The sequence below is a fragment of the Phyllobates terribilis genome, unplaced genomic scaffold, assembly GCF_046119375.1.
Source record: "Phyllobates terribilis strain yellow unplaced genomic scaffold, ASM4611937v1 Scaffold_7__3_contigs__length_470593459, whole genome shotgun sequence".
NCBI lineage: Eukaryota > Metazoa > Chordata > Amphibia > Anura > Dendrobatidae > Phyllobates > Phyllobates terribilis.
Window position 1 is genome coordinate 9,524,119 of NW_027362767.1, and position 13,361 is coordinate 9,537,479.

At 58.2% G+C, this 13,361-nt stretch overlaps 2 protein-coding genes across 2 annotated transcripts in view; both read right to left on the bottom strand.

The window, feature by feature from the left end:
- ALKBH1 (alkB homolog 1, histone H2A dioxygenase) overlaps window positions 1–2,748 on the bottom strand; it is a 6,635-nt gene extending 3,887 nt beyond the window's left edge. Inside the window, 1 exon segment of the mRNA XM_073638140.1 lies at window positions 2,352–2,748. Coding sequence (XP_073494241.1) covers window positions 2,352–2,545 — 194 coding nt within the window. The 5' untranslated portion in view covers window positions 2,546–2,748.
- Window positions 2,749–7,145: 4,397 nt separating this feature from the next.
- Window positions 7,146–13,335, bottom strand: SNW1 (SNW domain containing 1). Its single transcript, XM_073638139.1, has 14 exons — window positions 13,248–13,335; window positions 12,473–12,626; window positions 12,234–12,395; window positions 11,732–11,827; window positions 11,512–11,618; window positions 11,336–11,440; window positions 11,191–11,260; window positions 9,926–9,991; window positions 9,730–9,846; window positions 9,516–9,657; window positions 8,208–8,304; window positions 8,008–8,125; window positions 7,661–7,821; window positions 7,146–7,456 (listed from the first exon to the last, which is right to left on the bottom strand). Exons 1-14 carry the CDS (start codon window positions 13,259–13,261, stop codon window positions 7,261–7,263), a joined length of 1,605 nt encoding a protein of 534 aa, XP_073494240.1. The 5' UTR covers window positions 13,262–13,335; the 3' UTR covers window positions 7,146–7,260.
- Window positions 13,336–13,361: the final 26 nt, after the last annotated feature.

A 13,361-nucleotide genomic window follows, 5' to 3' on the forward strand; every position in this document is an offset into this window, starting at 1 on the left:
GGGAGGGAGGAGGGGGGAGGAGGAAAGATGGGGGGAGGAGGAGGGAGGAGGAGAGAAAGAGGGGGGAGGAAAGGAGGAAGAGTGGGGGAGGAGGAGGAGGAGGAAAGAGGGGGGGGAGAGAGAGGAGGAAAGAGGGGGGGAGAGGAGGAAAGAGGGGGGAGGAGGAGGAAAGAGAGGGGGGAGAAGGAGGAAAGAGTGGGGGGGAGAAGGAGGAAAGAGTGGGGGGGAGAAGGAGGAAAGGTGGGGGGAGAAGGAGGAAAGAGTGGGGGGAGGAGGAGGAAAGAGTGGGGGAGGAGGAGGAAAGAGTGGGGGGAGGAGGAGGAAAGGGGGGGAGGAGGAGGAAAGGGGGGGGAGGAGGGAAAGGGGGGGAGGAGGAGGAAAGGGGGGGAGGAGGAGGAAAGGGGGGAGGAGGAGGAAAGGGGGGGGAGAGAGGAGGAAAGGGGGGGAGGAGGAGGAAAGGGGGGGGGAAAGGGGGGGGGAAAGGGGGGGAGAGAGGGCCCACAAGAGAGGGGAGGGGGGAAAGAGGGGCCCACAAGAGAGGGAGGGGGGAAAAGAGGGGCCCACAAGAGAGGGGAGGGGGAAGAGGGGCCCACAAGAGAGGGGAGGGGGGAAAGAGGGGCCCACAAGAGAGGGGAGGGGGAAAGAGGGGCCCACAAGAGAGGGGGGGGGAGAAAGAGGGGCCCACAAGAGAGGGGGGGGGAGAAAGAGGGGCCCACAAGAGAGGGGGGGAGAAAGAGGGGCCCACAAGAGAGGGGGGGGAGAGAAAGAGGGGCCCACAAGAGAGGGGGGGGAGAAAGAGGGGCCCACAAGAGAGGGGGGGGGAGAAAGAGGGGCCCACAAGAGAGGGGGGGGGACCCACAAGAGAGGGGAGGGGGGGACCCACAAGAGAGGGGGAGGGGGGGGGACCCACAAGAGTGGGGGGAGGGGGGGACCCACAAGAGTGGGGAGGGGGGGGACCCACAAGAGAGGGGAGGAGGGGGAGGGGCCCACAAGAGAGGGGAGGGAGGGGGAGGGGCCCACAAGAGAGGGGAGGAGGGGGAGGGGCCCACAAGAGAGGGGAGGAGGGGGAGGGGCCCACAAGAGAGGGGAGGAGGGGGAGGGGCCACAAGAGAGGGGAGGAGGGGGAGGGGCCCACAAGAGAGGGGAGGAGGGGGAGGGGCCCACAAGAGAGGGGAGGAGGGGGAGGGGCCCACAAGAGAGGGGAGGAGGGGGAGGGCCCACAAGAGAGGGGAGGGGGGGACCCACAAGAGAGGGAGGGGAGGGGGAAGGGACCCACAAGAGAGGGGAGGGGAGGGGAAGGGGACCCACAAGAGAGGGGAGGGGAGGGGAAGGGACCCACAAGAGAGGGGAGGGGAGGGGGAAGGGACCCACAAGAGAGGGGAGGGGAGGGGGAAGGGGCCCACAAGAGAGGGAAGGGGAGGGGGAAGGGGCCCACAAGAGAGGGAAGGGGCCCACAAGAGAGGGGGGGAGGAGAAAGAGGAGCCCACAAGAGAGGGGGGAAGGAGAAAGAGGGGCCCACAAGAGAGGGGGGAAGGAGAAAGAGGGGCCCACAAGAGAGGGGGGGAAGGAGAAAGAGGGGCCCACAAGAGAGGGGGGAAGGAGAAAGAGGGGCCCACAAGAGAGGGGGGGAAGGAGAAAGAGGGGCCCACAAGAGAGGGGGAAGGAGAAAGAGGGGCCCACAAGAGAGGGGGGAAGGAGAAAGAGGGGCCCACAAGAGAGGGGGGGAAGGAGAAAGAGGGGCCCACAAGAGAGGGGGGAAGGAGAAAGAGGGGCCCACAAGTGGGGGGGAAGGAGAAAGAGGGGCCCACAAGTGGGGGGGAAGGAGAAAGAGGGGCCCACAAGAGGGGGGGGAGAAAGAGGGGCCCACAAGAGGGGGGGGAGAAAGAGGGGCCCACAAGAGGGGGGGAAGAAAGAGGGCCCACAAGAGGGGGGGGGAGAAAGAGGGGCCCACAAGAGGGGGGGGGAGAAAGAGGGGCCCACAAGAGGGGGGGGGGGAGAAAGAGGGGCCCACAAGAGGGGGGGGAGGAGAAAGAGGGGCCCACAAGAGGGGGGGGGAGGAGAAAGAGGGGCCCACAAGAGGGGGGGGAGGAGAAAGAGGGGCCCACAAGAGGGGGGGGGAGAAAGAGGGGCCCACAGGAGGGGGGGGGGAGGGAGGAGAAAGAGGGGCCCACAGGAGGGGGGGGAGGAGGAGAAAGAGGGCCCACAAGAGGGGGGGAGGGGCCCACAAAATGGGGGTGGGGGAAAGAGGGGCCCACAAGAGGAAGTGGAGGAGGGGCCCACAAGAGGAGAGGGAGGAGTTACATGAGGGAGGGGCGGGGCCCGCAAGAGGAAAGGGAGGAGTTACATGAGGGAGGGGCCGCTAGAGCAGGGAGGAGGAGTCACCAGTAGGGAGGGAGGAGGACACGTGTCCCCGGTCACTGACTCTGGGCTCCCCGGGGCGGAACTCCAGCACCTCGGATAGGTCGGCCGGCGGGCTCCTTCTTCTGTAGAAACGGAAGATCTTGCGGAAAGCGTCCTCCCCCTGCTCCAGCACCGCGGCCGCCATCTTCACGCTGCACAGAGGCGCCTTCCTCTTCCGTGCGGCGTCACCGGGGCCAGAGGTCAGGCAGCACAAGATGGCGGCGTCCAGTGACGCCGGACAATTCCCAGCCGCACAATCACACAGGCAGCTGCAACAGAGAGGGAGCGGCGCAATCCTATGTACATAGACGTGTCCCCGCCCACAGCGCCGCCCCGAGCCCGGGAGACTCCGCCCTGCCGCGGTGAGTCCGGAGCGGGTCACGTGGGGCCCTGTGCGTTCATTCGCGAGTAACATCTGCAGCCCGCCCACCTACACCGCCAATGACTGCATGAGCTACATTTTACCCAGTGAGAAACTGCGAGCGGCGGCCGCCAGGGGACGGGAGAGCGCCAGTGCCGGGAGCCGCAGGACGGATCCGCTCCGGAGTCTCCGGCCTCCGCTGCCGTCACTGCGGTCAATAAAGGGTTATTCCCATCTCCAAGATCCTGTCCAGTATGTAGCAGGTGCAATAACAATAATAACAGCAAATTCCTCCAATTAGGTATCCATGGTTACGACCATTAGCAACTGACTGTCACTGTCCTGATTAGAGGTATTTGTTAATATTATTATTACACCTGCTGGACGGGATCTCGCAGTAAATACCCTTTAATGGTCGTCTGAGGTCGGTGCTGCTGCTGAATGTAGAAATCATCAAGATCCGCTGCTGGCAGCTCCTGTGTGATCACCGACCAGTGACGTCATCATTGTGCTGGATGGAGACAAGTCCGGAGACGCTGCAGCTGCCGGAGCAGGTTTAGGCCCCGCAGGCGGCTCACAGTAGTGCGAGGAACACGCAGCCCGGGGCTGTGGTGATAATCAGCTCCGATCTCATCAGTAAGAACCTGCAGACGCCCGAAATAACGGGAAACCTCCCGACACAACGACGCTCCGACCACAGCTGGAAGTAGACGGAAGCCGCCCTAAGCGCCTGCGCCGCGTTCCAGAGCGTTCTACCAGAACCAACCATTCTACCAGAACCAACCATTCTACCAGAACCATTGTACCAGAACCAACCATTGTACCAGAACCATTCTACCAGAACCAACCATTCTACCTGAACCATTGTGCCAGAACCAACCATTCTACCTGAACCAACCATTCTACCTGAACCATTGTGCCAGAACCAACCATTCTACCTGAACCATTCTACCAGAACCAACCATTCTACCTGAACCATTCTACCAGAACCAACCATTCTACCAGAACCAACCATTCTACCTGAACCATTGTACCAGAACCAACCATTCTACCTGAACCATTCTACCAGAACCAACCATTCTACCTGAACCATTCTACCAGAACCAACCATTCTACCTGAACCATTGTACCAGAACCAACCATTGTACCAGAACCAACCATTGTACCAGAACCATTCTACCAGAACCAACCATTCTACCAGAACCAACCATTCTACCAGAACCAACCATTCTACCAGAACCAACCATTCTACCTGAACCATTGTACCAGAACCAACCATTCTACCAGAACCATTGTACCAGAACCAACCATTCTACCAGAACCAACCATTCTACCTGAACCATTCTACCAGAACCAACCATTCTACCAGAACCATTGTACCAGAACCAACCATTGTACCAGAACCAACCATTCTACCAGAACCAACCATTCTACCTGAACCATTGTACCAGAACCAACCATTGTACCAGAACCAACCATTCTACCAGAACCATTCTACCAGAACCAACCATTCTACCAGAACCATTGTACCAGAACCAACCATTGTACCAGAACCATTGTACCAGAACCAACCATTGTACCAGAACCATTGTACCAGAACCAACCATTGTACCAGAACCAACCATTCTACCTGAACCAACCATTCTACCAGAACCATTCTACCAGAACCAACCATTCTACCAGAACCATTGTACCAGAACCAACCATTCTACCAGAACCATTGTACCAGAACCAACCATTCTACCAGAACCATTGTACCAGAACCAACCATTCTACCAGAACCAACCATTCTACCAGAACCATCCATTCTACCAGAACCAACCATTCTACCAGAACCATTGTACCAGAACCAACCATTCTACCAGAACCATTGTACCAGAACCAACCATTCTACCAGAACCATTGTACCAGAACCAACCATTGTACCAGAACCATTGTACCAGAACCAACCATTGTACCAGAACCAACCATTGTACCAGAACCATTGTACCAGAACCAACCATTGTACCAGAACCATTGTACCAGAACCAACCATTGTACCAGAACCATTGTACCAGAACCAACCATTGTACCAGAACCATTGTACCAGAACCAACCATTGTACCAGAACCATTGTACCAGAACCAACCATTGTACCAGAACCATTGTACCAGAACCAACCATTGTACCAGAACCAACCATTGTACCAGAACCATTGTACCAGAACCAACCATTGTACCAGAACCATTCTACCAGAACCATTGTACCAGAACCAACCATTGTACCAGAACCAACCATTGTACCAGAACCATTGTACCAGAACCAACCATTGTACCAGAACCATGCATTCTACCAGAACCATTGTACCAGAACCAAGCATTCTACCAGAACCATTGTACCTGAACCAACCATTCTACCAGACACACAGCAGACGGATGCCGGGGAGCGCTGGGACTTGTAGTGCTCACAGACACACAGCAGGCGGGTGCCGGGGCGCGCTGGGACTTGTAGTGCTCACAGACACACAGCAGGCGGGTGCCGGGGAGCGCTGGGACTTTTAGTGCTCACACACAGCAGGCGGATGCCGGGGCGCGCTGGGACTTGTAGTGCTCACACACAGCAGGCAGATGCCGGGGCGCGCTGGGACTTGTAGTGCTCACAGACACACAGCAGGCGGATACCAGGGCGCGCAGGGACTTGTAGTGCTCACAGACAAACAGCAAGTGGATGCCGGGGCGCGCAGGGACTTGTAGTGCTCACAGACACAGCAGGCGGATGCCGGGGAGCGCTGGGACTTGTAGTGCTCTCAGACACAGAGCAGGCGGATGCCGGGGCGCGCTGGGACGTGTAGTGCTCACACACAGCAGGCAGATGCCGGGGCGCGCTGGGACTTGTAGTGCTCACAGACACACAGCAGGCGGATGCCAGGGCGCGCAGGGACTTGTAGTGCTCACAGACACACAGCAGGCGGATGCCGGGGAGCGCTGGGACTTGTAGTGCTCACAGACACACAGCAGGCGGATGCCGGGGAGCGCTGGGACTGGTAGTGCTCACAGACACACAGCAGGCGGATGCCGGGGAGCGCTGGGACTGGTAGTGCTCACAGACACAGCAGGCGGATGCCGGGGAGCGCTGGGACTTGTAGTGCTCACACACAGCAGGCGGATGCCGGGGAGTGCTGGGACTTGTAGTGCTCACAGACACACAGCAGGCGGGTGCCGGGGCGCGCTGGGACTTGTAGTGCTCACAGACACACAGCAGGCAGATGCCGGGGTGCTGGGACTTGTAGTGCTCACAGACACACAGCAGGCAGATGCCGGGGTGCTGGGACTTGTAGTGCTCACAGACACAGAGCAGGCGGATGCCGGGGCGCGCTGGGACTTGTAGTGCTCACAGACACAGAGCAGACGGATGCCGGGGAGCGCTGGGACTTGTAGTGCTCACAGACACACAGCAGGCGGATGCCGGGGCGCGCTGGGACTTGTAGTGCTCACAGACACACAGCAGGCGGATGCCGGGGCGCGCTGGGACTTGTAGTGCTCACAGACACAGCAGGCGGGTGCCGGGGCGCGCTGGGACTTGTAGTGCTTACAGACACACAGCAGGCGGATGCCGGGGCGCGCTGGGACTTGTAGTGCTCACAGACACACAGCAGGCGGATGCCGGGGCGCGCTGGGACTTGTAGTGCTCACAGACACACAGCAGGCGGATGCCGGGGCGCGCAGGGACTTGTAGTGCTCACAGACACAGCAGGCGGATGCCGGGGAGTGCTGGGACTTGTAGTGCTCACAGACACAGCAGGCGGATGCCGGGGAGTGCTGGGACTTTTAGTGCTCACACACAGCAGGCGGATGCCGGGGCGCGCAGGGACTTGTAGTGCTCACAGACACAGCAGGCGGATGCCGGGGAGTGCTGGGACTTGTAGTGCTCACAGACACAGCAGGCGGATGCCGGGGAGTGCTGGGACTTTTAGTGCTCACACACAGCAGGCGGATGCCGGGGCGCGCAGGGACTTGTAGTGCTCACAGACACAGCAGGCGGATGCCGGGGAGCGCTGGGACTTTTAGTGCTCACAGACACACAGCAGGCGGATGCCGGGGCGCGCAGGGACTTGTAGTGCTCACAGACACAGCAGGCGGATGCCGGGGAGCGCTGGGACTTGTAGTGCTCACAGACACAGCAGGCGGATGCTGGGGCGCGCTGGGACTTGTAGTGCTCACTGCCATAGATGATGCAAATTCTTTTGCTATTTTTTTTTTTATTTTAAAACATTAAATACAACAAAAAATAAAAGAAAACTCCCATCATTTCCTGCGAGCTCAGAGTGATACAGAACATGATCCGCAGGCCATTTACACTATATAAAAAAAAAAAAAAAAAAAAAAAAAAAAAGGAAGAGGCACCCGAGACGACATTGTGCGAGCTGCGGTGACCTTGCTGCGGTGTCAGTGCAGGCCCTGGGGCGCGCACACCACTCGCCGCCTCTGCACCGGGCCATCAGTCCTTGTGTAAGAGGCGCCTCACTCCTTCCTGCGCTTCTTGCCCTCGTGGTCGTGCTCCTTGGCGCGGCCGCTGTCTGATGGGCGTTTGGAGCCTCCATGCTGTTTGGCCTCTTCCAAGAATTTATCCAGACCGAAGGGGTCCTCTTCAAACTGCACGGGGCCGTCCCTGCGCTGCTTTCGATCGGAGCCCGAGAAATCCTTATCAGGAACAAACCTGGGGAGACGCAGACAAGAAGGGGTTAACAGCGCAGCAGGCGCCGGCCATCGTTCCCCGCCAGGACAGCTACTGCTCTCTGTGATCACACACCAGCCCAATCCTAGGTGGATATCAGATGCTGCTGGGGGACGGCACAGGTTTACAGTGGGCTGTAGTGGCCTCGGCCTCCACACCAGGGGGCGCTCTCCAGAACCCTCTCACCTGTTGGTTTTCATCAGGGTATCGATGTCGGTGGTGTACATGTCGGAGTCGGTGTTCTTGGGCCGGTAGATGGTCTGTGCCACCTCCTTACTGCTCCTCCAGGGCTGGGAGTACACGTTGTACGTCTCGTCCTCTCCGCCCGCGAAGCCGCTGTCCAGACCCTGCAGCCAGAGACAGAGGAGACAGCACAGCAGCGTGTGAATGGATCTCTGGGGATGTGTCATGTCTGCGCTGGGGGCCTGCACCACGTGTAGGTGCCCAGACACCGGTGCTGCCCCTCACACCGAGCCCATGTGACAGCAGCGGTGTCCGCGTTTGTCACTCCCACGTACGACAGGCGCTCGTACCCTGCTCTGGTTGAAGAGCCGCTGATCGTACTGAATCTCTCCAGAGGGCCGTTGGCTCGGGATTCCTAAGGCGATCTGCTCGCTGATGTCTCTGTCTTCGTTCCTCTGAAGCTTGGACCTGGCGGGCAGAGTCAGAGGGACATTGTTGTAAGTAAAGCCCCCCGGAGCCTGGCAACAGGACGCCATCGCTCCCACCTCACCTCTTATCTGGAGCTGCTCTGGACAGATTGCGCTCGTGCTGCCTCTCTTTCCGCCTGTTGTCTCGGATCTCATCGCGCTCTCTGGCTTCGCCATCCTCTGCGGGGTGTATTATTATTATAGCGCCATTTATTCCATGGCACTTTATATGTGATCGGTGTATACATAATAAACAACAAGTACAATAATTATGAACAATACAAGCCAGCGACCGATACAGGAGGAGCGAGGACCCTGCCCGCGAGGGCTCACAGTCTACAAGGGATGGGTGAGGATACAGTAGGTGAGGGTAGAGCTGGTCATGCAGCGGTATGGTGGAGCGAGGACCCTGCCCGCGAGGGCTCACAGTCTACAAGGGATGGGTGAGGATACAGTAGGTGAGGGTAGAGCTGGTCGTGCAGCGGTATGGAGGAGCGGTGATTACTGCAGGTTGTAGGCTTGTTGGAAGAGGTGGTTCTTCAGGTTCCTTTTGAAGGTTTCCATGGTAGGCGCGAGTCTGATATGTTGGGGTAGAGAGTTCCAGAGTAGGGGGGAAGCACGGGAGAAATCTTGTATGCGATTGTGGGAGGATATAAGAGGGGAGTAGAGAAGGAGATCTTGTGAGGATCGGAGGTTGCGTGCAGGTATGTACCGGGAGACTAGGTCACAGATGTATGGGGGAGACAGGTTGTGGATGGCTTTGTATGCCATGGTTAGGGTTTTGGACTGGAGTCTCTGGGCAATGGGGAGCCAGTGAAGGGATTGACAGAGAGGAGAGGCCGTGGAATAGTGGGAGGACAGGTGGATTAGTCGGGCAGCAGAGTTTAGGGTAGATTGGAGGGGTGTGAGAGTGTTGGAAGGGAGGCCACAGAGCAGGAGGTTGCAGTAGTCGAGGCGGGAGATGATGAGGGCATGCACTAGTGTTTTTGCAAATTTGTGGTTGAGGAATGTGCGGATCCAGGTGATATTTTTTGAGTTGGAGTCGGCAGGAAGTGGAAAGGGCTTGGATATGTGGTGTGAAGGAAAGATCAGAGTCCAGGGTTACCCCCGAGGCAGCGAGCTTGTGAGACTGGGTTGAGTGGGCAGCCATTGACTATGATGGATAGGTCAGATGGGGGGGGGGGGGGGGGAGTAGATGATGAATTCAGTTTTATCCATGTTAAGTTTTTGAAATCCGGCAGAGAAAGATGAGATGGCGGACAGACATTGTGGGATTCTGGTTGGTAGGGAGGAGATATCGGGTCCAGAGAGGTAGATCTGTGTGTCATCGGCATAGAGGTGATACATAGATGTACATTTAGTAAAAGTCGCAGACATCGGCCGGCCCTCACCCTTCTCCGCGTGAGACTTGATTCCCGCTCTCCGTTCTCTGGCGATCTGCGCCAGCTCTCGCAGCTTCTCTTCCTTCTTCTCTTTTTCCTTTTGCGCCATCTTCCTCTCCACCTGGGCTCTCATCTCCACAGCTTCTCGGGCCTAAGCAACCACAAAGATGGCTGCTCAGTGACAGGAGCAGGCTGCAGACAAGGCACTATGTGAAGGACTCACCTTTCGGTCAGCAATATACAGCGCTTCGGCCAACTTTGCAAAATTTTCATTGATGTGGACGGTCTGCAGCCCACGGCCGTCAGCGGCCAGACGCTTGTCCAGGGGGATGGTGTAACCCTGTGGAGAGAAGCACAATGGTGGTGTCCCCGATAGCGAGCAGCCCTGCAGCCAGCGGCCGCTCCGGTCGGGGCGTTACCTTGGCGTTCTTCCAGTTGGATATACACGGTGGGATCTTCCATTCCTGCTGCTCCTTCACTGTCATCTGCAGAGAACAGACACGGTGGGGTCAGACATGGCGGGTCAAGGGCTCTGATCCAAGTGAGGGGGTGCCTCGTATTCAGCGAGCGGCACCGATGAAATCGTCCACAGAGACCCGCCGGGTTGCGCTGGTGCTGCCGCGCTCTCCGCCTGCTGTCTCGGATCTCATTGCTCTCTGGCGTCGCCGTCCTCTGCGGGATGTATGCATAGGAAGAGCTGCGGAGGACCCTGGCCAGGAGTGGTGCCCTCGGCTTGGGAGCAGGACACGACGAGGCGTGCCGCAGGGCTCTGCAGACATGATTGGAGCCGCTCACCTCCTGAGGCAGGAGCCAGGGGCGCTGCGCTTTTAATCACTCGATGACTGGACCGTTATCTCCTGTTGTGCCCCTCTTCTGTCCTCACGGACGGGGGCTGCTCGAGGCTTGGTTTTCTGACGGACTCTAGTTTTTGTTTTCTTACGTTACCATTTAGATTTTACAACACAAATATTGAAAAAAAAATACATTTTAAGTTTTGTTTTTTTTCTATGTCTTTTCCTGTTCATGTTTCTCCTCAAACACCCGACTACAGTTGTGCAGACCCCAATATGTAGCGTCGGCGCAAACTGATTCACACGTTCCCTCCTTCGGCCATGACAGGTCTATGGCCGCTGCGCAGGAGTACCGCCTCATACCTGACGGCACCCGCAGCTCCAGTTCTGATTCGCCAGCCCTGCGCGACGACATTGTACCAGACCGGCCAATCAAGTGAGGAGCCGCCAGGTAAGAGGGCCCGGAGGAGGGGGACGTGAGCAGAAACTTCCCTCCACTCTAATGTGTATTCCTCATAAAACATTTTATAAGGAAACCACGCTGATGTTGTGCCGAGGACTAGTTCCTTTCGTTATTTGCAGACGCTTTGTGCATCTACTGCACAGAATGTCTCCACCAGGAGATGAAAGTTATAGGGGCAATCACACGTCTGTGGCGGAGCCTCTGATAAGACCACCAGGCCTCTCCCGGGGCCGGACCTGTCAGACTGCAGCTTTAACCCCGCGGTGTTGTAAAGCCCAGAACAGAGTGCGCTGCAGAGACATGGGCATCCCCGACTCGTCATAGTCGACAGCCTGTACCCATCTCACGGCCCACCCTTCGTATTATGAGGGGATTGGGCAGATGCTGATTGGTTGCTTCTACTGAAGACGGGGCATAAGGTGGCACCTACCTTCCGGCTGGGAGAATGCATAACCGGAGCGGGGGGGGACGGGGGTCCACGAGGGATCTTCTTGTTAATCCTGAGACGAGACAGCAGGCTTAGTTTTCTTCCCACTCTCTGACCTCCCGCCTCTTTCCACCCAGGATACACTCACTTGAAGCGAGGCGGCTCCATGGGGTCTTTCTGCATCTCCACCATCCTGATGACCCTCTGTTTGGCTCCAGAGTTAAATGCCACCCCCTGCTGAGACGGCGTGTACCTAAGAGGGCAATGTGTCATTACCTGAGGAGCGACCACACTAGCCCCCCATAACCCTGTGGGGTCGCTCACCGGATGTACTGCGCAGGTGCCAGCTTGTCTGCTGCCCGCACTGGCATGGCTGCAGCGATCTTCTGGGACACGGCTTTATCCAGGGCCTGACGAGTCTTCTCTGTCAGCTGGAAGATGAGAGTTGGAATCCTGCCATTAATGCTGAAAAACCATGTGCGAGAGAAGCGGCGCCAGCTGAAGAGCCAGCGCTGCCGAATCTAAACCCCAGACCCCCCCGCACCTCGCGGACGGCCTCCTCGTCCGGCCTCTGCAGCTCGGGGTCGTCGTCATCCATCACCTCCTTGGGGACGAGGTCGGTGTATTTGCTGAATATGACCTGGAAAAAGACAAACACCGAGGAAGAACGTCAGCAGCAGAGGAGACCAGGAGCAGCATCTAACAGTCGAGGACTCGGATGATGGGAGTAATGATACACTGTGCGATAGATTATATTGTGAGCTCCTGGGGTCAGGGATGATGAGAGTAATGATACACTGTGCGATAGGAGATTAGATTGTGAGCTCTGGTGTCAGGGATGATGGGAGTAGTGATACACTGTGTGATAGGAGATTAGATTGTGAGCTCCGGGGGTCAGGGATGATGGGAGTAGTGATACACTGTGTGATAGGAGATTAGATTGTGAGCTCTGGGGTCAGGGATGATGGGAGTAGTGATACAGTCGGCATCACTGGCAGTCTGGGTACGGAGCCTCCTGGCGGCTCTGCGGGGGAGGGGCTTCTCACCTTATCCTTGGACTGGCCCTGCCGGGCGATGGCGTCATACTTGATCTTGCCCTCGGCGTCCACCTGTACGGCCAGAGCGTTGGACATGCGCTTCTTCCTCCCCATCTCCAGCGGGTACTGAGCCACATGAATCTCCGGGAAGGCACCGCCATCTGCAAAATCCTGCGGGGATGATAAGATAGAGAGATGACAGACGTGACCCCGGCAGCCGCCAAGGTGGACCCCCACCTCCCACTCACCTCCAGGGTCCGGGGCACCCAGCCTTTCCGGTGGCCATAAGGAGGCGGCTCTCGGCGTGACGCCACCAGCGCAGTCTGACGGGACTTCTGAGCTCGGAGCTTCTCCTCCGCCTCCAGCTGATCCTGGGAAAGCTGTGTGGGGGCCGGCAGAAAACTGCAAGAAACAGCGAGAGCCCCCGTTACAGGGGGTCAGAGGGCAAACCTGCAAATAGAGGCCCAACCCAAAGAGTAACAGGAGGATTGGGGGGGGGTGAATAGCACAACCCGCGGAGTAACGGGGATGGAGAGAGAGGGGACCCCCGCACGGTAACGGGGATGGGGAGAGAGGGGACCCCCGCACGGTGATGGGGAGAGAGGGGACCCCCGCACGGTGACGGGGATGGGGAGAGAGGGGACCCCCGCACGGTAACGGGGATGGGGAGAGAGGGGACCCCCGCACGGTAACAGGGATGGGGAGAGAGGGGACCCCCGCACGGTAACGGGGATGGGGAGAGAGGGGAACCCCGCACAGTAACGGGGGGGACGGACCCCGCAGAGTAACGGGGAGGGAGGGGGGGGCAGTTCTCCCTGTGGAGACCTCACACGCAATGCTTCATGGGAGAAAAGGATGCAGATTAGCTGCCTCCCTGCACTGGAGCCAGGCAGACCCCACATGAGCGGCTGCCATGTCCCCACGGCTCTCTGGCAGGCTTTCCAGCATCCTCTGACAGTGCCAGGATGGCAACAAGTCCATGACACCCACAGGTGAGGCCCGGAGACCCCGCGGACTCCTCACCTCACCAGCGCCATCTCTGCAATCCGTTCTCACAACCGGAAACAGCTTTCTGATAGACCGGAACTGACAGGAGTCACATGACCAACTCAGAGCGCGCTCGGCACTAGAGGAGGG

Bases quoted from the DNA above. Each gene is read 5' to 3' on its own strand.
- SNW1 (XM_073638139.1), bottom strand. The intron at 9,847-9,925 runs GTAACGCCCCGA...TTCTCTCCACAG, and splicing joins CCAACTGGAAGAACGCCAAG to GGTTACACCATCCCCCTGGA. The intron at 9,658-9,729 runs GTGAGTCCTTCA...GTGGTTGCTTAG, and splicing joins TGTATATTGCTGACCGAAAG to GCCCGAGAAGCTGTGGAGAT.